General features: G+C 33.3%; 1 protein-coding gene and 2 pseudogenes across 1 annotated transcript; 1 reads left to right on the top strand and 2 right to left on the bottom strand.

Annotated features, from left to right (window-relative positions):
* The first annotated feature begins 6,621 nt into the window (after nt 1-6,621).
* LOC120159326 (cytokinin riboside 5'-monophosphate phosphoribohydrolase LOG8-like) lies at nt 6,622-8,411 on the top strand. The gene is made up of 8 exons (XM_039169938.1): nt 6,622-6,727; nt 6,813-6,939; nt 7,060-7,157; nt 7,576-7,606; nt 7,695-7,794; nt 7,864-7,934; nt 8,005-8,148; nt 8,228-8,411. The coding sequence occupies exons 2-8, from the start codon at nt 6,826-6,828 to the stop codon at nt 8,303-8,305; spliced, it is 636 nt and encodes a 211-aa protein (XP_039025869.1). The 5' UTR covers nt 6,622-6,727; nt 6,813-6,825; the 3' UTR covers nt 8,306-8,411.
* A 4,176-nt stretch (nt 8,412-12,587) lies between these two features.
* LOC120159327 lies at nt 12,588-16,960 on the bottom strand (annotated as a pseudogene).
* Nucleotides 16,961-17,821: 861 nt separating this feature from the next.
* LOC120159328 lies at nt 17,822-19,675 on the bottom strand (annotated as a pseudogene).
* Between the last annotated feature and the right edge of the window lie 3,984 nt (nt 19,676-23,659).

Genomic DNA, 23,659 nt, shown 5'->3' with positions numbered 1-23,659 from the left:
CCAAGGCCTTAACACTCATGAGAGGTAGGTTGGAGTATGTTATGTCCTTACACAGGTATACCACAGTAAGTGCGTGAGGTACTTTGATGGTTAATTTGGGCACGAGTCCTAACACTCGCGAGGGCTGGGTTAGTTGGATGTGATATTCACATCTTCTAGTGTCTGATGGCTTTGTGAGACTATATACTAGTCATTATTGTATATAGATAATGCACAGTAAAGTCAAAGTCACATTTAGATAATGCAAAATAGTCGCAGTTAGTCATTAAGGTTAGAGACACTTGAGAGAGAATACTCATGATGAGGCCCTTATTTGAGGACTAAGGGAAGCGTAAGACCCCTATTTTAGTGATAATTAGTTAAGCCTTAAGTATGTAGCACTTAATCAAGATCATGTATGTGCCTACTTATTAGTACCTAATCTTTAGCACGCTTATGTTTATGAAACTCTTAATTGTGATCTAGATTAGCGATTATACTACCCGCTTTGTAAGTTCAGCCTTCGAATATTTTTCGTTAGTAGGTTAGTAGCTCGAGCAGTTCAAGGAGCATCGTCGCAGTAGAACTTCCAACATCTCCTTTAGAGTACTATAATGTAGCTTTAGTGGGCATGTTATTCATAGAACCTTACTTATGTATTTTAATTATAAACCTTAAGATGTATTAATTTGTTTTAAATTATGTGTCATGGAGCTCCAGTTTGTAAAAAATTTTAATAATTATTTTGTATGTTATATGATACTATTGAGTATGTTTTGAAAATAAAGGGTTGCCTCGGTAGCTCAATTTGGCACTTTAAGCCCAATCAGGTATAGGGTGTTACATTTAGTGGTATCAGAGAGTCAGGCTGAGTTGGTCCTAGGACCTAGTTGTCATTTTTAGTGAGGTGTTAGTAAATATTGCCCCTAGGTACTGAAAGAACTTGTATAAGTCTGGAATCTTGATGGTGTTTCCTTTATTACTATGTGTTAAAGAGTTTTACGATGGTCGATTATTTTGGGAGTGGTCTGAGGAGGCATTTATATCAGCTAGTTTAGGGAGACTAATTAGTGTACGAGTACGAGAAAGAATTTTTCGATGAGTCGTTACGTTCCAGAGTTAGTTGTGACTGAGTCTTGAGGTTTTATTGATTTCTTTAGGGATTTCGTATTAAGATCCTTAGTAGTTGCCAGTATACCCTCCTAGAGTATTTTCAGAATTAGCCTGGCAAGCTAAAATCGTATAGAGAATGCAAAGTATGAGGAAGAGTCTGTCGGGTGAGTCTAGCGCCCCAAGTTTGAGGAAGGGCGTACCAGTAGACTAATTTTAGTTAGCCACAAAAAGGACCAAAGTTTTGCGTGAGCAAAGAAGAGTGATGTCATCTTTGTTACTCTAGTTGGGTCAATGGTCAGATGTAGGGTCTCTTAGGAGACCACCAGTTTCACTGTATACAGTAAGCTTTAGAGACACTGATAAAGTTTTGAGGTATCTGGAGTGTGAGCATTGTGGGAAAAATCATTGAGGAATATGCTACAAGCTTTCTAGGATATACTATAGATGTGGATCTTTGGCGTATTTGGAAAGAGATTACCCTGGGATGAATGGGGATGTCTCAGCTCGACCAAGAGGAGTGATCCCAATAGCTCATCAATGAAGAGGACCTTTCAAGAGAAGTGTTAGTTAGAGGTCCCGGTAGGAAAGTAGACAAGTGCATCGACCCGTTCCCGGTTCCATGGTGCGCGATCCCGCCTGTCATCTTGCATAAGGGAATGGTCGGGATGTCGATGTCACGATAAGATGTCAGGTATGTTTTAGCTATCTCAATTTTTCATGTGGCTTCATTAGGTGTAAGTGTACACATTCTTTGGTGGTGCCAAGTGATCTAAGTAAGAAGAGTATTCGTATAGATAATCAGAGTATGAGTATGTGAATGTCTAGTTGGAGGGTCTTAATAGAATATACAAGGTTACCTTAGCTATTCTTTGAGGGCTCCAGTCAAATTTAGTATGCCGACCTAAGGAAAGTTTTTAGCACAAGTGTTGTTTGACCTTAGGATTGTGGATCCAAAGATGAAAGAATAGGTAATTGTCCCTTGTTGAGTTGAGGGTGAACTCTAAGAAAATGTCAAATCATAGTTTTTTCCACCTTTGAGTGTTTCCTAAGGGAGCATCCTTATGGATTGTCAAGCTAAGCATGAGACTATAAGGACTTTTCATGGCGGCAGTTGAGAGGGTTTGAGTGATCGACCCGTAACGAGTTAGTAATCCCAAATTCAACGTTAGATATTAAGATCTTTGCAAAAGCATTAAGAATACCCAAGTCTCCCTAGCCAGTAGGTCAATCATCTTGATTGTTAGACTTATCAGGATATATCTCAGTTAGTGGTAAATCCCTTCAGTTGCTAACTAGGCGCATATGCCCCAAATACTCGCAAAGAGTAAGTTAGCAGGGTGTATTTTCCAATGTTATAGTTTCAAAATTCCACCATAAGTACAAAGGGTACCATAGGTTAGGTAGTGAGTTGTGAGTCTAGGGTTACGAGTCTCGAGGTGTAAAGAACCCTCCGGTTTCGTTAGTTTGCATTTGTGCATGAGTAGTAAGTGAATCAGCTAAGTGAGCCATGCCTCGTCAGTGATGCATTTGTGTTGGTATACAAGTGCGAGCCATATACAAAACACAACAGCATGCAGTGTTGCATAGTATCATGGATTTTAGTACTTTAGATTAAAGGAGATCAACTACTTTAAGCATCGTTTGACTAGCATTAGTCGTTATGGGATATCTCAATGGTGGTAAGTGATAGTAAGTGTAAGACGTAGAGTTTCAGAACACTTAAGTCATAGAGCGGTTACGAGAGGCCTCAATTTATGAGGCGTATTTCCTATGAGATACAGATATAGTTTGTTTAGTTAGACAAGTGGTCAATTTTTAGTTATGAGTACCTTAGATGTGCAACCAGAGGAGTAGAGCGTATGTAATCCGCCATGCAAGTGAGGAACAGTCTTACGGCATAGATGAGTATTCAATCAGAGTTGCGTAACAGAAGCTTGAAGATCGACGTAGGAAAGTAAAGAATTATCATTATAGCTTTAGTAGTCGGTATCAAAATAGTTTGGCAGGTGTTGTAAGATCTCAGAATTTCCTATGTTCAGCGGGTAAAATACATTATTGTAGTATGTAGTGAGTTAACTCGATTGAGTAAGGTTAGAAAGAGAATGATTTAGTGATAGTAGTGAGTAGTGGATTAGTGTTACTCTTGCGAAATATTCTAAGTATTCAGTGTTTATACAACCAGAGTAAGACTCGAAGGTTTAGCACTTTTTAAAGGTTGTTGCTTAAGGAGCGACGTAGATAGCATACTATAAGAAAAAGGAGGCATAGATCAATTGTGAGTTTTAGTTGCAAGACAAGTTGCGATAAATTCTTTCTCGAGGATCAGTTTTAATATGAGTTAGGTGCTTTGAGGTTTTTAAGTGTTTGACCTAAGGATCTATCATGGTTGAGACCAAGTAAGTGTGATGGTTGAGACCGAGTAAATTTCGAGGATGAAATTCTTTTCAAGGAGTAGACAGTGGCTTACACCTCCTAGGTTCATTGACGTTCTCGAAGCCCACGCTCCCCGTTATTTCTGAATCTGAATTACTGATTATACTGCTGGTCGACATTCCCTTGCAAAGATCTTCATTATCAACTATTTGTATACGTGTTTGACTGAAGATACATGGGTGTGGTACGTTTAATATGGTTGTATCCATTGTAACCAAACCTTAAATACCTTCTTTAGTACTTATTCTAGTGTTTTATGCATATTCGATCCCATTAATAAACTATGGGTCTAGGGCCTCCCGGGCAACATTTTGAAACCACAGTGCAAATTTTTCATTCTGGACAAGGGGTTTTAAAACCAACTTGGGGGTTTTGAAACCTCTATTTTTAGATTACCCTATTTCTTACGAGAAAGCTCTCCAAATCACTCTTAAAACTTTCCCAAGGTCCTCAAATGTTTAGAAAAGCTTATGGAAGTTAGTTAGGCTCATCTAGAACTATAAAAACACTACCCTTTTAACAAAAGAATCATCCATGTCAAGAATCAAAGATAAACCCTAATATACCCAATTACTCAAATCTTCAACAAGCATTATGGTTTATGAAAATCATGACATCGCAAATGATTAGAAATACACTAACTTGTTTTTTGGAAACTCGAAATGATACTCATTGCTTAGTCACACACCTTTTCTCTAAGACTTGGTAAGTTTTCACTTTTTCTCTAGTCAAACAAGAAACCCAATAATCCCTTAGCTCAATTAAGTTTATAGGAAGGATTGAGGATAAATTTAAAGTTTAAAGAAGTGAAGAACAATAATATTACCTCCCACTTTGATTTATTAAGCTTGAAGAAGGAAATGGAATAAGAAAATGGAGGAGAAAAATGAAAGAGAAGAGAGTATGCTCATATTTTTTTCCTTTTCCAAACCCATGACCAACACTCTTATAAAACCTTAGGATTTTGCCTCATTTTCTTAAATGGTTTTATTGCACTTTTGATCCTACATGGGTTGCCATATATTTAAAAATCCACTCTTTAATTATGAAATCGACCCCAATGACTTTAATTATGAAATCCACGGGCTCTAGTTACCTCTCGAGTGAACACATAACTACCAACCCAAAATTTGGGGTTTTACATGAAAAGATCTATTCATTGATGTATTGTTTACTTGAATATTTGAAGATTGTATTCAAGATTGAGTTGTAATATCCCAAGATCTTATGTGATATTATCATGAGGGGAGCAAATATGTGTTGTACTCTTTTTCCCTTAACCATGATTTTGTCCCACTGGGTTTTCCTGGTAAGGTTTTTGATAGGGAAACATATTATACATATTAAAGATAGGTGTACTAGTTTTCCTTCATTAAGATTTTTTCCCCATGGGGTTTTTATCTTAATAATGTTTGACGAGGCACATTATCTTCATAAACATCCAATAGAGAGTGTTACGAATATTTATTTATGTGGATGTCTATCTTTATCTTTTATCTCTATCTATAAGATAGGATTTTGATATACTTATTATTAGGACTTTAATATCCATTAGAGTTCTATATGATATCTACTCCTTATGCTTATAAATATGGAGTTCAGAGAAAACATTGTACAAAACTCATATTGAGATAATAATACAGTTATATCCCTTTGTTCCTATATCTTTTGTTCTTCTTTTCCTATCTTATTGCTTTGTTTAGATTATTTCATAACATAAAAGAGTTTTTTAATCGAATACTAATTGATTTAATAAGATAAAATATTGAATATTTTAAGTAAGATCGGCTATTTGAATTCTAACATTGTGAATAAAACAATTCCTTTTTATGATTCTCCTTATTAATCATACTTCTCTTTTTAAAAAACAAATTCAATAATTATCTAATAAATTTTAGGGTAAAGTACACATTTAGTTCTTAAAATATCAGTTTTGATTTGTTTTAGTACCTAAACTTTAATATTTTTCAAAATCATACCCAATATTTAGTTTTTATTTCATTTTAGTATATGTTATTAAAAATTTAATGCGTTTAGTACCTAAACTATTAGTTTTAAACCATTTTAGTACCTAAACTTTCAATTTTTAAAAAAAACTTAATTTGAACATGTACTAAAATGAAACAAAAACTAAAGTTTTTGATGGCAAAATTCTAAAATGAAACAAAAAACTAAACTTTAAGTATAATTTTGAAAAAATTGAAAATTTAGACACTAAAACATACCAAAATTGATAGTTTATGTACTAAATGTGTAATCTACCCTAAACATTTATAACATTTGATCTAAGATTAATTATTAAATGGATTTACTATCAAAATAGTGCTAGATAAAATTTAGTCTTGTGCTCTACAATGTAGTAATTATTAAGAAAGAACATAAAAAAGAAAATGGAAGTACTTGGAAGTCTTAACTAGTGAAAGCTACAAGTTAGCTATTTACTCATTATTCTCGTCTTTATTAAGTTCTTTTGCTAACTTCTATGAATAGAAGAATTCCGATTTTGATTTGTCCTTTGACTAAGAGAAAAAAAGACAATAGTTGGTAAACAAAATACAATTTCATGTATAAAAATATAAAATAACATAATCATGATTTATCATAAAAGAAAAGAAAGCATAATCATAATGAAGATAGAAGCCGACAGAGACACGTTGGATTAGAAAAGGAATTAAGTATGCGGGCTCTGCTCATGTTCTATTGTGCTATATTATAAAAGTATAATGTTAAAATTAGTCCAATAACATTTATTTAAATAGTATTTTCATTTTTATTTTTTTTAAAGTATTTTATTTTAATGTCTCGTTTTAAGTTAAAAAAAATTATAACGTTTGACTAAATAATCACTTTGAACCTTATTTATTTTTTTCTTTTTTTTTAGAATTTTACCCTAATATTTTGTTTTAAAGTTAACAAATTTGTGTTTTAAAGCATTAACTTATTTATTAACTAACATTTTTTTTATTTATGGTGACCTTTTTACCTCGAAATAAAATATTAGAAGACAAAATAACTATTTTGATTAATATTAAGAATTATTTTTATACCATATAAAAACACCCTCTTTGATTTTCTTCATTTATATTGCTTTGTTATCAAAAGAAGTGGCTTTTGGGGTTTCTTATTAGCTTCTTTACATTAATATATATGTTACACATTTCTAGTTGATTAATTAGTATTTTTCCTTTTTGAAAGTTGTACGGTTAGGAGGGCATTCACTTCAAAGGCAATTGCTTCTCTTTTTTTCTTCTTTGGAGCAACTCTCGATGATTTTGCGATTAAACAAGATAGATATTGTTAATGGAAGAAGAGGAAGGCAGAAGCAAGTTCAAAAGGGTGTGTGTTTTCTGTGGGAGCAACTTCGGCCATAGAAAAATCTTCAGCGATGCTGCGATTGATTTGGGCAATCAACTGGTTTGCTTTCTTCTCTTGCTTTGAACCCCATCTCTGTTCACTTGAATTTGAACAAAATTTTGTGGTATTGATCTCACAAGATGAACGTTTGTTTGCTTTATTTCTTGCTTATGGTCATAGGTGAAAAAGAAGATAGATTTGGTGTATGGCGGTGGAAGCGTTGGGTTGATGGGTCTGATATCCCAGACGGCGTATGATGGAGGTTGCCATGTTCTTGGGTAAGCTTTACAAGTTGCAGATGCCACTAATAGAGACAAATCATCAATAATAAAAATATTAAATATGAAAAGTATACCTAAATTAATTAATAAATTGAAATATTTGAGTCTTTTTTTTTTCTTTTAAGAATATAGATTTCTTCTCGTTGTAGAAATCCTTCGACAGATAATAATAATACAAGTTAAACTATTTATTGGAGACTATTAAGTAAATATTAGGTCAATTTTTAAAGTATTTATAATTTTATCTTTCGTTAAATTATAAATACAACTTACAGTATCTACACTTTAATTTAACAAAATTGATCGTTTAATTTTGTGTCATACTTTATAATAGCATTGTACGTTATACATATGTACCCACAATGATAGATTTTAATCCAACAGACTAAGCAAGTAATCGTTGTTCTACATGCAGGATAATTCCAAAAGCTCTCATGCCTCTTGAGGTATGTATATGTAGCTCGCAAGAGTTATTATTAATAGGAAAAATGTATGTATGTATGTATGTAATGTAATCCTGGGTAACATTGACAGATATCAGGAGAAACAGTTGGAGAACTGAGGACAGTATCAGATATGCATGAGCGCAAAGCTGCAATGGCACGAGAAGCTGATGCCTTTATTGCTCTTCCCGGTAAATTAATGCAAAGAAATTCTGACTAACATAGATTAAAAGATCTAACATTTAATGTTTGATGTTTAGGTGGCTATGGAACAATGGAAGAGTTGCTGGAGATGATAGCATGGTCCCAACTTGGAATACATAAAAAAACAGTAAGCCGTGATTATTACAGCTTGAAGAATATTTATTTATCATAATACATTAATTGAATTGTTAATGCAGATTGGATTGCTTAATGTTGATGGTTATTACAATAATTTGCTGGCTTTATTTGACAATGGAGTTGAAGAGGGGTTCATCAGCACAGGTGGCAGGCATATCATTGTGTCTGCTCCAACTGCCAATGAACTTTTGGAGAAGATGGAGGTAAAACTTATTTACCCTTCATTTTTGTAGGATCATGTGGTTGATTAGGAGGTAAAATTTGGTGTGTTGAATTCTGCAGCAATATAGAGGTTGCCATGAACACGTTGCTCCTCATGAAAGCTGGGAGATGAAGCCACCTGGTGATTGTCCATTGTAGCATGGATGGTTAGGTTTCACCCTCTTGATTTCTGATGTGATCCATCATCAAACGTTGTATTTGAATATGGGCCACATGTTGGTGGTGTTAACATCTACTTTTATGATCCTATTAATCGAAGTTGCTTTACATAAATGGGATTGATTTATGCCAAATCCACCTCATTCAAATCTTTCTCAACCGTACGAATTAAGTGATTTTAGTGATTAAAGAATGATTATTATCCTTAAAGGTCTCAAGTTCGAATAAGATGTTTGTAGAGGTGTTTGAGTGTTCATTGTCAAATGGTTGTTGAAAAAATTAAATTTTATAAACTCGACTTGAAAAAAAATCAAATTCAAGTTCATATATAAAATAGGATTCAAATATATCAAAATTTTTAATAATTAGCGGATTGATTTTAAGTTTATGTCAAGACTCTCAACTCTGATGATACATGTATATCACATATGAAAAACATGAAGACATATATTTATATCATGTGATTATGGAAAGTTGTTTAAATTATAATCAATTTCTATCATAACATTAAATATTTATGATTAAATTTAAATAGAAATTTAAACAATTCGAGTCAATTCAAATTATTTTAAATAAAGTTTGGATGATAAAACAAGTCTCGTTAACTTGACTAACTCAAAATTTTCAACTTGATCGAATACTCACTCTTATACTATTATCTTGAGTTAATTAAGTTGGTACCAATAACATCAAGAAGGAATATATGCCTAAAAGTATTCTTTTAATTAATTTTAAAAAAGACGTTAAGAGAAAATAAAATATTGAAAAAGGAAAACATAAAACAATTATGAAATTTGATTTTGAAATTGATTTTGTTCATGCTTAAAAGTCTTTTGATGAATTGAAATTTTGAAAGTTTCTCTTTTATATACTTTTATTTGAAAACTGTTAACAAATTTAGTCATTTTTATCATTTTAAAGTTGGTTAAACGTTGACGTATAAAAGTTGTTTCCTATCTAATTTTTTTATAATTTTTATAGAAGTAGCTAATTTTATTAAAAAATAAAATATCCAGAATTATAATGAATATTTATATATTTTTTTTAGAAATCTACTTGATATTATGGTTTTTTCTTTTTACTCAAAATTAGGGTTTTTTCTACTGTTTGGCACGTATTTGTTAGGTTTTGATTTCATTTTTAATTTATTTTCGTTGATTTTGACTAGTTTTTTTTTTCACAGTTGTCTTTATTCAATGGGAGATCTTGAAAAGGATTTGGGAGGGGAAGAAGAGGATGGAAGAGGTGGAGAACTTGTTCGTTGAGGTGAAAAAAAAAATTTGTTGAGTTTGGGTGCCTCTCGAATTTATGTGTTTTGTCTTGAAACCTTTGCACTTTTAAGATTCCATAAAGTGGAGATTCGTTAGAGTTTGAATCGAATTCAAAGTGACACAAATTAATTAATATATAAATTTGTGAAAGTAAGAAACTTACTTTGATTAAAAGTAGAGAATTTTATTAAAGTAGATTTCTACTTTATTTAGTTTCCTTTGTAATCAATTATCTATTATCTACTTTTAATCAAACATAAAATAATCAAAATGATATCAATATAAAATAATACATGGGCAAGAGACAAGATTTAACGTGGTTCAACCTTGCCTACCTCCGCGGGCGAGATTAACAATAATCGACTATAAACGTAGAGGATACGAAGAGTACAAATACATGACGCCACATGTATTGTCCCAAAACCCGATATAGATACAAAAACCCGGTATATCGCAAAACATTCTTCCAATATCCCTGTAAAATTATCGTTGCAACATAAACCCTAAAAGTTGTAGAGATCTCAAATATGATTTCATCTCTTCAAAACAAGTCTTTCTCACATTATTCTAAGGCCGAGACATTGTCTCTATTTATAGAACAAAATACTTGGTAACCAAGAATTCTTTTTCCTATTGTCTAAAATAAATATTTACTTTATTAAATAAACATAATTACCAAGTAATCTTCAACCATTAGAACTACAATAAAAAGTAACTTAATTACCAATTATAATCTCTGTTTTGAAAATCGGACTGGACCGGACCGGTCGGTTCAACCGGTTCAATCGGAACCGTTGTCTAGTCCGGTTCAATCTAAACCGGTTGAACCGCTACTAGTGAACCGTCAGAACCGCTGAATCGTTTGAACCGGACCGGCTAAAACCGAAAAAACCAGAAAAAATCGGAAATTTTGTTTTTTTTTAAACAATTAAACCAAACGTCGTTTGTTAAACGAGCCAAGTCGAACTCGAGTATTGCTGAGCTCGACTTGAACTTGAAAACTTTAAAAGTAAGCTCAACTCTACTCAAACTCACAAGTTAAAAATTATCAAGTTCAACTCGAACTCAAAATATAATATTGAAACTTGAACTCAAAAAGGCTTGAACTAAAAAAAATTTAGAAGCTCAATTGAAGCCTAAAATTCAAGCTTGATTGAAGTGAAAGAATAGTTTACTCAATGCTCACCAAAAGGCTCTATGATTTTGAATGCCAATACCTCTATTATTTATAGAAGTTAGTTGTGATGCTCTTCTATGTTTCTTAGCAATGTGGGATTGTTTTGTTCTCATATTTTCTCTTTAGACTTTTGGGATGCTCTTCTATGTTTCTTAGCCATGTGAGATTGTTTTTATAAAAAAAAATTAAACCAAACAATATCATTTTATTATGATTTTTTTAGTCCCAAATTTATTTTTTAATTACAATTATATAATTATATTTATTATTTAATATGTTTTATCTTAAATATTATGCTGTAGTTAATTTGAATCATTTTGTTTCACTTGATTTTATGGTTTTTAATTTATATACGTTATGACTTGCTTTGAATATGACTTGTGATATAAAAAATTATTTTTTATTAAATATTTTTGGTATTTTTATTTAATTTTTTAGATAATTATGACGTCGTTCGGTTCTTCCGACCGATCGGACATGTTCGACCGGTTGAACCAGTGAACCGGTAGCATGGCCGGTTCGCTAACCGGTCCGGTTCTGAAAAACATGATTATAATTTAGGTCAAAATATAATAAATCTTACCTAACGTTATGTTTTGGTTTCATTTTGGTCAGCCACCTTTAAAAATTAATGTTGATGCTGACATATCACTATAATAAAATACATGTCATCATTGAAATGATTTTAGAAAATGTAATGTCAGTTGTTTTATTGATTTTTTTTAACGATGAGTGACCGAAATAAAATCAAAACATTAAATTAAATATTAATTTTTAAAAAAAATAATTGTTAAATAACCAAAACGAAATAAAAATAATAATTTGGATATGAAATGTAGTTTACGCAAGAAAAGAATGTAACGGCGACGTGAAAGAATAAGAAAGCATGAAGAAGCAAAATGGTTTGCTACAACAATCGAAATGCCATCTACTGTTCAGCAGGCATATCATGAGTGATATTGTAGATGTATCAATACTCAATACCATTATTTTTCTGGACAATCAGGTTTCAGTTTTCGTCTCCAGACATCCTCCTTTTTCATTATTCTTCTCTCTTTCTCCACCAAAATAAAAGTCTTTACTCTTTCATCCTTAGCCGTAGCTTCAGAATTATTAAGTTAAATACATATAACAAGGCTATAAGGAGCAAAGCTTCCCAATACATGCTTCCTTTGGGATCATATGCGCTTGAAGTTAGGGATGGCAACCACTCTGGTTTTTGACCGACTCTAATTTGATTCAAAAATTAAATTTTCCATTCTCATTCAACCCGAATCGGGAAGGATCCTATCTGACTCGATACATAACCCAATTTTTTAGGTTAAAAGCCATACTCGATTCAACCCGATTTATATTAAAAATTATTATTATTATTATTATTATTATTATAACGTAAAATAAAAATCTAATAAAAATAGGAGTGAATAGTATTATAATTATTTTTAAATATACAAAAGATGTTTATGATATTATTTTGGGCCGAGTTTTTTTTTTCTCTAAACTCAAATCCATTATACTTTTAGAAAAATTCAAACTGTTCTAACTTAAACTCGAATTTTCAAAATAAAAGACTAATCCGATAGAAATTGTTGGGTCCAGGGTGAAGCCGTAGCCAATGCCAGTGCCAAGCGAATAGCATATACCCATTTGTATCACATTCTCCTGTCCAACATTTGAATGATGATTATATAACCGAAGGAATATGTATCAGCATCAAATGATGATTAAATTTCCGTTTGACCACCTTCGCTGAAAATAAAAAAATGTTCAGTTCCGGCATTCCATCATACTTAATATAATACTCCCCAGCTTTTTGGATGCTATATAGCTTATTTTTCTCATTTACCTTTTACGCGGCCAAAAAACACATTAAAACACACTTTCTCTACATGTAATATAATCAAATCCAAGTTCAAAGAATGGATCTTCCTAATCCTAGGATGCTTCATCAATCTTTTCATCCGTATGCAAACTGGGACTCTTCAGTTCCTTCCCTCTGCGTTATCAACTGTGGATTCAACACCATTTTCCACCACAACAGGCTGGGGCGGGTCGCCATTTTCAGAGGTGGTTTTCTCCTCTCCGTTACTAACCTGTTTAGGGGGTTCTTTCAATGAAGAGATTGTCAACAGCCGACCAAATCCTTCATATAAACTCTCTGCATCCATGATAAGAGCGGCTACCCCAGGATAACAGCGACCAAAGCATGTTGCGCAATGTGGGAAAACAACCTAAGAAATGGGGGAAGTTTGTTAGTGCATGAAAAGTTTGTCAAAAATTCTTCATAAATACAACTTGCACGATGTATAATATGCCAGATCTCATTAGAATGCACCTCAATGAATGCTCGGCAGAGAGAGAGGAAAAGCACGGACTCGTTTTCTCTGAGCATTCGTGTTGCATTGTACCTCAGTAGGGAGTCAGAAACAGCCTGCAATCCTTTGATTAATTCTTGAGCAAGAACATTCTTCAAACTTATTGGGGCACAAGGACGCAGTTCATTAATTGAAGCGGAAACACCTAAAAGTAAAATCACCAAAGAGATGGATTAGTTGACGTCGAAGAAAGTAGTAAATCTAGTCCAATTCAAGGATTGAATGAGAACTGTAATGAGTGTGGTTTTGGAGGAAACACAGGCAAAAATCAGATTTCTCAGGAAACACCTCAATTTCTTACAGTCCAGTTCTATAAAACCGACAACACTGAGCCATCAAAACTTTAAGGAAAAAACAGTTCTCTTTTGCCTTTACAGTCAAGACAAGGATGAAAATGAAAATGGTTTCCATCTAAAAGTAAGATTGTTTAATACAACCTAACCACTATCCCCATGACAACAATAGTGTCATTTATTCATCTAATAGTTTTACCCAAACTTTGAATCATCAAAACTTAACTCAAGAAATAAGACAGGTCCTCTTTTGCTGTTTTACTCAAAACAAGAGTAAAAGGTATGAAAAGGCTTAAACCTAAAAGTTAGGCAACCTAAAAATACTCCTTTGGCAGCTCTAGGGTCATTTGTTCCTTTGATAGTTTGTGCAAACCATTTGTTTTCAAACAAACTCACTATCTTAACAAATTTAAAGGTGTTGCATCAGTAAGAGGTGAAACTTACCATTAACAAGCACTGCAAGGGGTGGATACTCCATCAGATAAGATGGTGGCGTTACATCCTCTTGACTTTCTTCACTGATGCTAGTGGCTGAAAACCCTACCGCCGGCAATGGGACCCAACGATGTGAATCCAAAACTAACTGGAGCCAAGAAAAACAATTTAGTAATCACCAAGTTGTAGATTGCTGAATTCTTCAGGAAAAAGCTGGGCCCAATTTGTAACACTTGGGCAACCAACCCATTTTGAGGACTAATAAAAGAAAAAATCCTAACTTTGTGCATTGCCTGCATACCTGAAAGTTTTCAACTGCTGTGTTCATGTTCTTAGTGAATAAAATGAGCACCGCCCTGTAAAGTTGTTAAGCATATGTAATGGATGACATGGTTAAAAAGAAGTCGAAAGGACACAGATGAAAATGTGTTTACTCTTCAAAAAGAGAAGGAAGCAAGCTTCAAAAATCCAATCCGACCCAACCAAGACCCATTGCACAATACTGTCAACAACAAAGATCAAAAGCATCATCAAATCGGATGCAACATAGTTTCTTCTTCCACGAGAAGAACGACCATACTACCATAGTAGCCACCTAGAAGCAATATTTCTTTTCTGCCATTATCTACATTCTGAATAAGGTGGTATTTGATAGGAAACACACACACACACAAAGGCAGCTGCATTATTGCAAATTTGAAACCAGGCTATCTTTCAGATGCTCAAATGCAAAAATATTAGCAACTATACTTAATGAAGAAACAACTATTCTTAATATGAATAATAGCTTTAAGGAAATGAAGAGTGAAGACATGAATATTTGAAAGCGATCCACCTTCTGTTATCTTTGGAAGCATGACTTTAAGAGTTTTAAGTTGTGAAGTAATTTGTTGCATGGCCCAACTAAAAAGAAGCCCGCCATCATAATTTTCTTCACTTTCAGATGTATCGTCAGCAAATATAGCTCGATATTGGTTAACAACATCGAAAAGATGCATTCTATGACAGCTAATCATCCCTTTTAGATACTCATAAGCATTTCTCTGGTCCAAATCCTCAAGAATCCCAGTGAGCCATGTTTCTCGGCATCTCAAAAACTGAAACATGAAATAATGTCATCAGAAGGGAAAATAAGAAAGTAAAAGTGAACAGGGGCTGGGACAGTTAACCCTATTATAAAAGAGTGGGGATGAAATTGATGAATTAGCTTTGGGATGTTACCTGTAACCGCATTTCATACTCACTAAATACTCCTATCCGGTGTAAATATCCAATAATCCTGAGGCATTCTGGTAACTGCAAACATATACCACTAGCTGACTAAAACTCCGACTAAAATCAAATTTTGCATTTGTTCAATCCCTTCCAAACAAATACCTGAATATTTGAGCGAAGCTTTTGGAGAAGCTGAGAGAGAAGAGATTGGGTTGTCTGCCTAACTTCTGCAGCTAGTGCTTGAATGACAGGTATACTTTCAAGCAAAAGGAAAACATGTCTCAGTCAGCTTTCTTCCAAATGGTTGATAATGAAGGAGATAATAGGGGTTAACTCGCTTGGGGTGCATGGTTGAGAGTTTGCAAACAAAGGCTTCTAAATCAAGAGCTTCATCATAATTTCCATTCCTTACGCATCTGTATGAAAATGAATTTAATGATCCATTAAAGCATGTATTCTATGTTACTAAGTGCTTCTCTGTGTATAGTTTATTCAAAACACTTACGTGTCCATGAGCTGAGGAATCTCAAGCAAATCAAGAAAAGTACTGTGATTTGCTAGCAGAGTCTGGTTCATCTTCCTCTTCTCCAAAATCTGTTCTGCAGATTCAATAAACTCTGTGCAACCAGATGTCAGGCTTGGGATCTCTGTAATCTGCAAAGATTAACCTTGCATATTAGCATATCTGCAGAAGAATTTGAGAATTCTAAGGATCAAAAAACAAAAGAAAATCAATGCATCATGAATTCTCCATCTTTACAGGATGCCCAAAATCATGTAAAAGAGAAGGTCAATCCTTTTTGTCTTTTATAAGGAGTTTCCCACTTTTTCCTTATCTAATTCTGTGGTTGCCATGAGATTGTTACCCCCCCAACAACCCCCTTTTAAAAGTAGAGTAAACTTACCTAAATCTCATTGACCATCCTCATTTACAAGTTTTACCTTCTTTATCATCTCATTGAAGCTTGTATATATAAACACTGATAGAAAGTGAACACATCAGATGGAAAAAAGTGTTTTCATGTGCTAATAATTCATCACACTGGACTGTCAGCCGTTTGCCTTATCCAAAGGTTCTTTCACAACTAATACAAGCATTGCATCTAACACAAAATAATTGAAGCCACTTCTCAACATTTTTCACTTGCGTTTACAAATTTAGACTCTAAAGATCCACAAGATAGCCAGTAAACTGCCCCCACTACTACACATAATCACAAATCTATTACCTAACTTCATATTTCAAAAGCCAAACATTTCCATGTGAAACATTCAAGAGTGTTCAAAGCTCCTGGAAAACAATTATTGGATCTCCTTGAATTTTGGTCCCCAGATTCGAGAAATAAAAATTAAAGGAAAATAAAGTTTATAATAATTCAAATGCATGCATTTTAACCAAAATTTGAACGAATACGAAGTTAATTACCATAGATTCGAGATGCTTATCAATTGAAGATACTTCCTCTTTGATTGCAACCAACGCATCCGCGGCAGAAATAAAAGCGCGGTAATTACCAACCGCAGCTTCTTGCATTTGCCTCTGAATCCTTTCAGCATCGACTCGAAGAAGTTCCGGTTCCTTTCCGTTCAGAAACAAACAAAAAAACGATTATATCTCAAAAACAAAGTATACAAAGAAATGAAGAGAAACAAAAAAGAAATAAATGGACCTTATGAAGGCGATCGAGAGTGATGGAGAGGAGCTCGGAGACATAAGGCTGTTGAGAGACGGAGGCGAGGGGGAAGAGACTGGCCGTGGCGGAGGTCGGTGACGCCGGTGAGGAGACTGAGTCATCTCCGTTCTCTAGGTCCATAACCATCGTCAAATTAGCGTTTAGTTGGGATCTTTTTAGGATAGAGAATCAGATATAAAATCTGATCTAACGGGGATTTGAGTATACTTTTTTTTATCCTTATGCTTTGGGGATAGCAGCTAGAGCTTCGGGTTTTTTTTTTTTATCTGAAACATAAGAGAGTACGTTTGGTTCACGGGAATTTAATTTTCAATATGAATAAAGATTATAAGTAAATAAAAATTATAAGGAAATATAATTATTAAGAATGTTATATTATGTATTTGTTTGATTTGACATGAATGTAAGATTATACTATTTGGTTAAACGAATAAAAAATTACTAAAATTTATATTTTATCAAATTATCTTTATTCTATATTTTTTAACAAATGAAATTCTAAATATTTAAATAAAAAAAATTATATAAAAATTCTATTTGTTGATAATATATTACTTGAGTATTTAAATATATCATGTATTATTTTTATTTTAATTAATATTAAATTTTACATAATTTATGTAAAAATATATTAAAATTTTACATCAACATTTAGTTAAATGTTTACATTGTGAAAATTCTTCATAAATATTCATAATAATAAAAGATGTAAATTATTTTGTTATCTAAGATATAATATTTATTATATCTTCTATATACAATAATTTATTTATTTATTTATCTTTTATATTTATACTTAATTCTGTATATTTTATCATTATTATTTATCTAATGAATTTATATTACAAAAACATAATTCAAATAAGTAAGAAATTAAATTTATTTGAACTCAAATAACATAAAAATTAGTTTCTCAGAAAGTAACGACCATAACTAAATAACCAAACAATTTACTGCTACTTGACACATACTTGCTTCATGCCCTTTTGGCGAAATCACTTATATTCTCGTCGTCGTCGTTCCGGAAGTTCTCATTCATTGGCTCGTTCGAGTCGAATGTTTCTCCTCCCTCCTTGAAGCCATCTTCAACACTACCGAATTGATCACTACCATCAAATCCCGTATTCTGGCTTCCATATCCAGCAGACCTCCGGTGGCAACGTCACCAACAACAGCAGCATTGAAATTCCCACCATCGAAATTGGTTGCAGCAGATTGATCAAAACCACCATAATTTCCTTTGCCTCCATAGTTACAACCACCGTATCCAGCATTACCTCCATAACTTCCAGATGAGGGACTGACATTTCTATTGTAACCACCACCACCACCGTAGCCACCGCCGCCTCCAGAGTTACGAGGAGGTCTCTCAACTGCATAGTTCACTCTTACTTGACGGCCATGGAGAGCCCACAAATAACTACCACAAATATAAGAACCAATGATGCTATGTTAAGCATCTGAAAAATCAAACAGGGTAGGCAAAGATAGAACTATTGTTTTCACCCTTATCTATACCAGACAGATTAACCAAGAATATTATGATGATAAAACATCTCGCATGCTAAATCAATTATTTATACATACATGCGCAAATTAAGGCCTACATAACATATTTTTTGTTATTTGTAAGTTGAGGCGATTGAGAAAACTAATGTGGAACTTGTACTTCATAGTAAGAATTACTAGCAGACATGAAAGTGAACCCCATACGTTGCCAAGGAAAAACGAGTTATAACATGAAGATTAAGGCCCTGACAGAGGAGATATTGTGTTTCAAGATGCTGATAGTGAACTTGAGTAGCAAAAATTAATTTACGATGCAATAATTCCAAATCTACATAGTTCACCACAGTTGGAATCTTAAATACCAAGCATTTGACATAGGCCTAGATGCAATTTGCAACCAACACAATGCAAAAGCTTTTACAATAGTTGCAGATCAACATACGAAGAAAAGGCCCAATAGGATTACAAAACAGAAATTGCATGTATCATATTCTAATTTTTATCTCTTTGTACAAAGGTTTAAGCATATATGCTCGTTATAAAATACATTATTAGCATTCTATGAGATTTACTTAAACAAAAGAAACCAGCGGATATTCCAAGACTGACAATATGAAAGGAATAAACAAATTCTTCAAACAATAGATACTTAGATGTCTTATATTATCTGTCCATCCAAGGCCTGTATTGCGCTGGAAGCATCCTCAGTACTGGTGTACGTGACGAAGCCAAATCCTCTAGACCTGCCCGTTTCTCGGTCCACATTACTCTTGCTACAATAAATATCAAATTAATCAGCTATTTTAGACATATAAAAGCAGTGGACATTAAACAAACTTGACTGCAAACTCAAAGTGAGTACACCATATGCACAAGCCCACACAAACTTTAAGTTAAAAACTTTCATTCGTTATGAAAACATATCAAAGGTGGCATCTAAATCTTCACGGGACATGCCATTATACTCAAAAACATGAACCAACACGACACACTCGACATGTAGAGGAAAATATTTAAGCATCTCGAGGAACTTTTAAATCCCTTCCATAATGTTAACTAGCAATTACAAATTTAAATTAGCAAATACATTCATCAGAGTATACCTTCAACAACTTCACCATATTGGCTGAAAGCCTCTCTCAGACCTTGGTCATCCATTTGATATGAAACACCTGCAATAAAAAAAATCAATAAGAATAAAAAAATAGGTAACAGAAAATAGTTTGCTCCAAAAGTATAAACAAAAGCTGGACGTGCACCTCCGACAAAAACTTTCAACTTTTGAGCTCGGTGAGTTTGACATGCACCGGAAAACTGAGAATTGATCTGTGTGGTCGAGGCCTGCCTAAGCATATTCCCAATTTTACTTAAGAAAGCCATTGTTACAACCTACAAAAAATGAACTTCACTTTCAGCAGATTATTACATGATAACACGAAACACTAAAACAAAATCCAATACAATGAAAAGTTAGGGAATAGATTAAAACGATACAACAATGAGGAGAAACCCTTTCAAATAAAAAAGATGACCAGCCAAATCAACAGATCATCATGAAAAACGAGAAACTAGAGATATCCGAAAACAACGCTTAGGGCTTTTTCGAAGCATAACCTTCTGGTTATGGAGCTGAACTACCGGGAGAAATGTATATCTGAACCCTAACCCGAAAGCATTTTGTTGAAAAAATGGGTTCGACCAAACAATACTAGATTAAGATAAACCCTTACCCGAAACCATTTTTTTGGAAAAATTAAACAAGTAAAACATTGTAAAGAAAGGGAGAGAGAAGAAATGAGAACGATGATTTTTTCGCAGAGGGAGGCAAGCTCTCACGGGGAGAAGAAGATATCGCAAAGGTAAACGAAAAAAGGGTATTTTAGCCCTGAGCACACGAGAATAAAAGAATACCTAACGGGTGTGTGAGAATAACATTCCAGGAATAAACACACTTGGGAAAGAAATATTACCCTCACTTGGGAAAAAATACTCAACCAAACAAGGGTATCCTTAGTCCGGAAAAAAATATACCTGCCAGGAATCCTAAAATCCTTGATCCAAACAAGCTCTAAGTGTTAGGGTTGGTGGTGTTGTGGGCGGGGGGAGAGAGCTGTGGCCATGTCAACATTTCTTTTAGGATCCGATTTGGACCCGCTCAAATTATATTGTCCCAATTACGGTCGGATTGTTTTAAAAAATATAGGTTTATTTTCATTTCTTTTTTTAAAAAGCAAAAAATATTAAAGAAAACATGTTTAGTTATGAAATTTAAAAATATATTTTTGAAAATGAAAATAAAAATAAGTAAAAATAAAAAATATATATTTTTAGTATTTTTATTAAAATTATTTTAAGATTTTAAAAAATTAAAAAACAAAAAACATGATATCTAGAATTTTAACTTAACTTAAGCAAGTTTAAATCATTCTAACAATAATTTTTGATTTAATGATATTTGAAACCCTCAAATTTTATAAAAAATCAATATGGTCCTTAAACTTTTTTTACACTCAATGTAGTCCTTAAATTAAATATTTTTAATAATTTAATTTTGTAGTATTTTTATGTTATGTATTGAATATCTTAATAATTGTTTATATTTTATATTTTTAATCTAAATAAATTTCTATTTTTTTAAATTAAATAAGTCCTCTCAATTTTTTTAATAATCAATAAAGTCATCTACTACATCATCGTCCATTGAGTACTACCACAACAGTATCATTAACTATCACATCCAAATTGTAGATTGCCATATAAGTTTATTAATTATCATGTAAACGTCGTGATTGACAATGTTTGATTCCTCTATTTAAAGGGTTAGATTATTTTTTTCCTAAGCTTAAGTATCATACTTGGTGCCCAAAAAAAACGTTCAAGGACTACATTAATTATTTTTCCTAAAAATTTGAGGTTCTCATTACCACTAAACATATTTTAATGTTAATGACACCTTTTTGTGCTACTTCTTATAACAAAATTTTTTGTATTTTTTTAAAATTTAATTGATGTATGATATGCATTAACATTATATTTTTATTATAAACTAAAAAAAAATTTGTGTTATGGAGTTTCTTATTAATTTTATTGTTTTATATTTACATAATTCACATGTTAAATTTATGTTTTGTTTATTTCTATTTTAAAAAATTAGATACTACATTTTTACTATTTTAGTTTTGAATTAAATTTTGAGAAAATAACCTCAGTGACCGAAAATGCCTTGTAATATACGATTTTGACCAACTTTTTTTGGATTTGCCTAAATGACCAAGTAAATCGCAATGCGATCGATAATTCGCAACGCGATCTCCGGTATCGCAAATCAGTTTCCAGATTCGCAACGCGATAGTCGAAGTTCGCATTGCGATTTATTCCAAATTCGTTGCGATAGGCGAAGTTCGCGTTGCAATTCATTCCAAATTCGTTGCAATAGTCCAAATATTGCATTTGTTTCTCTAAAAAGATAGAATTCGCGCGGACGTGTCGAAGACACGTATTACCACGACCACAACCCGAGACGAGACGGCGGCGGCGGCGGCGTGCGAGAGTCCCCCTTGTTCTCTATCACTCAACAAGGAAGTGGGAAAGCCAAGCCTTAAATACCATTCCCAATAGTGTTTCCAATACTATGTGGGATTGAGCATTACCAAACTTGTTTCCAATATCATTACCTTAATTGTCTGTAAGAGTTTAATTTTGAAACTAAAAAAATATTTATTCGAATAAATAACTTACCCTTTGAGGACTTTGATGGAAGAAAAATATTAACCAAACAAATGCAAAGGAGACAATGATGGAAGTTTTCAACTGAGGATGCTACGAAAACTAGCTGATAATGACACAAAGGAAACATATCGAGTTGTTTGGTCATCATCTACTCTTTGCAAGTAAGTCATTTGAACACTATAAGAACTCGAATCAGAGTTAGTTTTAGCAATTACTTCATTTATGATCAAAGTCCTCAAAGGGTAAGTTATTTATTCGAATAAATATTTTTTTAGTTTCAAAATTAAACTCTTACAATAATTAAGGTAATGGTATTGGAAACAAGTGTTGGTAATGCTCAATCCCACATAGTATTGGAAACACTATTGGGAATGGTATTTAAGGCTTGGCTTTCCCACTTCCTTGTTGAGTGATAGAGAACAAGGGGGACTCTCGAGCGCCGCCGCCGCCGCCGTCTCGGGTCGGGTCGGGTCTGGTCGTGGTCGTGGTCGTGGTAATACGGGTCTTCGACACGTACGCGCGAATTCTATCTTTTTAGAGAAAATTCTTAAGAAACAAATGCAATATTTGGACTATCGCAACGCAAACTTCGCCTATCGCAACGAATTTGGAATGAATCGCAACGCGAACTTCGCCTGTCGCAACGAATTGGAATGAATCGCAATGCGAACTTCGCCTATCGCAACGAATTGGAATGAATCGCAACGCGAACTTCGCCTATCGCAACGATTTGGAATGAATCGCAACGCGAACTTCGACTATCGCAACGAATTTGGAATGAATCGCAACGTGAACTTCGACTATCGCATTGCGAATCTGGAAACTGATTTACAATACCGGAGATCGCGTTGCGAATTATCGATCGCATTGCGATTTAGTTGGTCATTTTGGCAAATCCAAAAAAAGTTGGTCAAAATTGTATATTACAAGGCATTTTCGGTCACTGAGGTTATTTTCTCTTAAATTTTCATTTATATTAACCAAATATGTTTTCTACTTTTCAAAAAGTTTAAAATGAAAACTATTTTTTGAAAACAAAAACAGAAAATGAAAATAGAAAATATTTTCTAGAACCAAACAAACCCTTATATTCTTAAAGTTCTCGAGTTTGAACATCAACAACTGCACCAGAAGTGACTTAGTGGTCATTGTCATATGGTTAAGAGTATTTATAACAAATATTATTTTGTAATCACCTTAGCTTAGTAAAAAAAGATTATCTAATAGTTATGTTGTTAAAAAAATATTGCATACGACTTATGTCTTTGTATGATGTTCGGGAAACGACAAAGACACCTAAGTCAATTTGTATAATGATTCAATAGTAGAGTAAGGATTATTCGTGTATATCCAACCTAGTGCTATGGCACTTAAACTGCTAGTTGGGCATTGATCTGATGCTAGGTGACCCAAACACGTCCCGAGTACTTAAGGGGAGTAAACTAGCTTGGCAAGATACCAACGCTACGTGATTGTTAACTTCCTAAAAAAGCTACTTTTAAAGCCTTTTTCACTTAAGTTATTGTTTGTTTAAAAGCTCATTTTAGTCATTTTAGGATCATGTAGTTGCATATAGTTGCATTTGTGGTGGTTGTGCTATTTTATTTCTTAATGATGTTGTTTGAGGGAAAGGTG

The sequence above is a fragment of the Hibiscus syriacus genome, unplaced genomic scaffold (assembly GCF_006381635.1).
Source record: "Hibiscus syriacus cultivar Baekdansim isolate YM2019G1 unplaced genomic scaffold, ASM638163v2 tig00111357_pilon, whole genome shotgun sequence".
Classification (NCBI taxonomy): Eukaryota; Viridiplantae; Streptophyta; class Magnoliopsida; order Malvales; family Malvaceae; genus Hibiscus; species Hibiscus syriacus.
Note: the sequence above shows the minus strand (reverse complement) of the source record. Positions and strands in the feature narration are given on the sequence as shown.

Bases quoted from the DNA above. Each gene is read 5' to 3' on its own strand.
- LOC120159326 (XM_039169938.1), top strand. From the start codon at position 6,826: ATGGAAGAAGAGGAAGGCAGAAGCAAGTTCAAAAGGGTGTGTGTTTTC. The intron at 7,158-7,575 runs GTAAGCTTTACA...TTCTACATGCAG, and splicing joins GGAGGTTGCCATGTTCTTGG to GATAATTCCAAAAGCTCTCA. The intron at 8,149-8,227 runs GTAAAACTTATT...TGAATTCTGCAG, and splicing joins AACTTTTGGAGAAGATGGAG to CAATATAGAGGTTGCCATGA.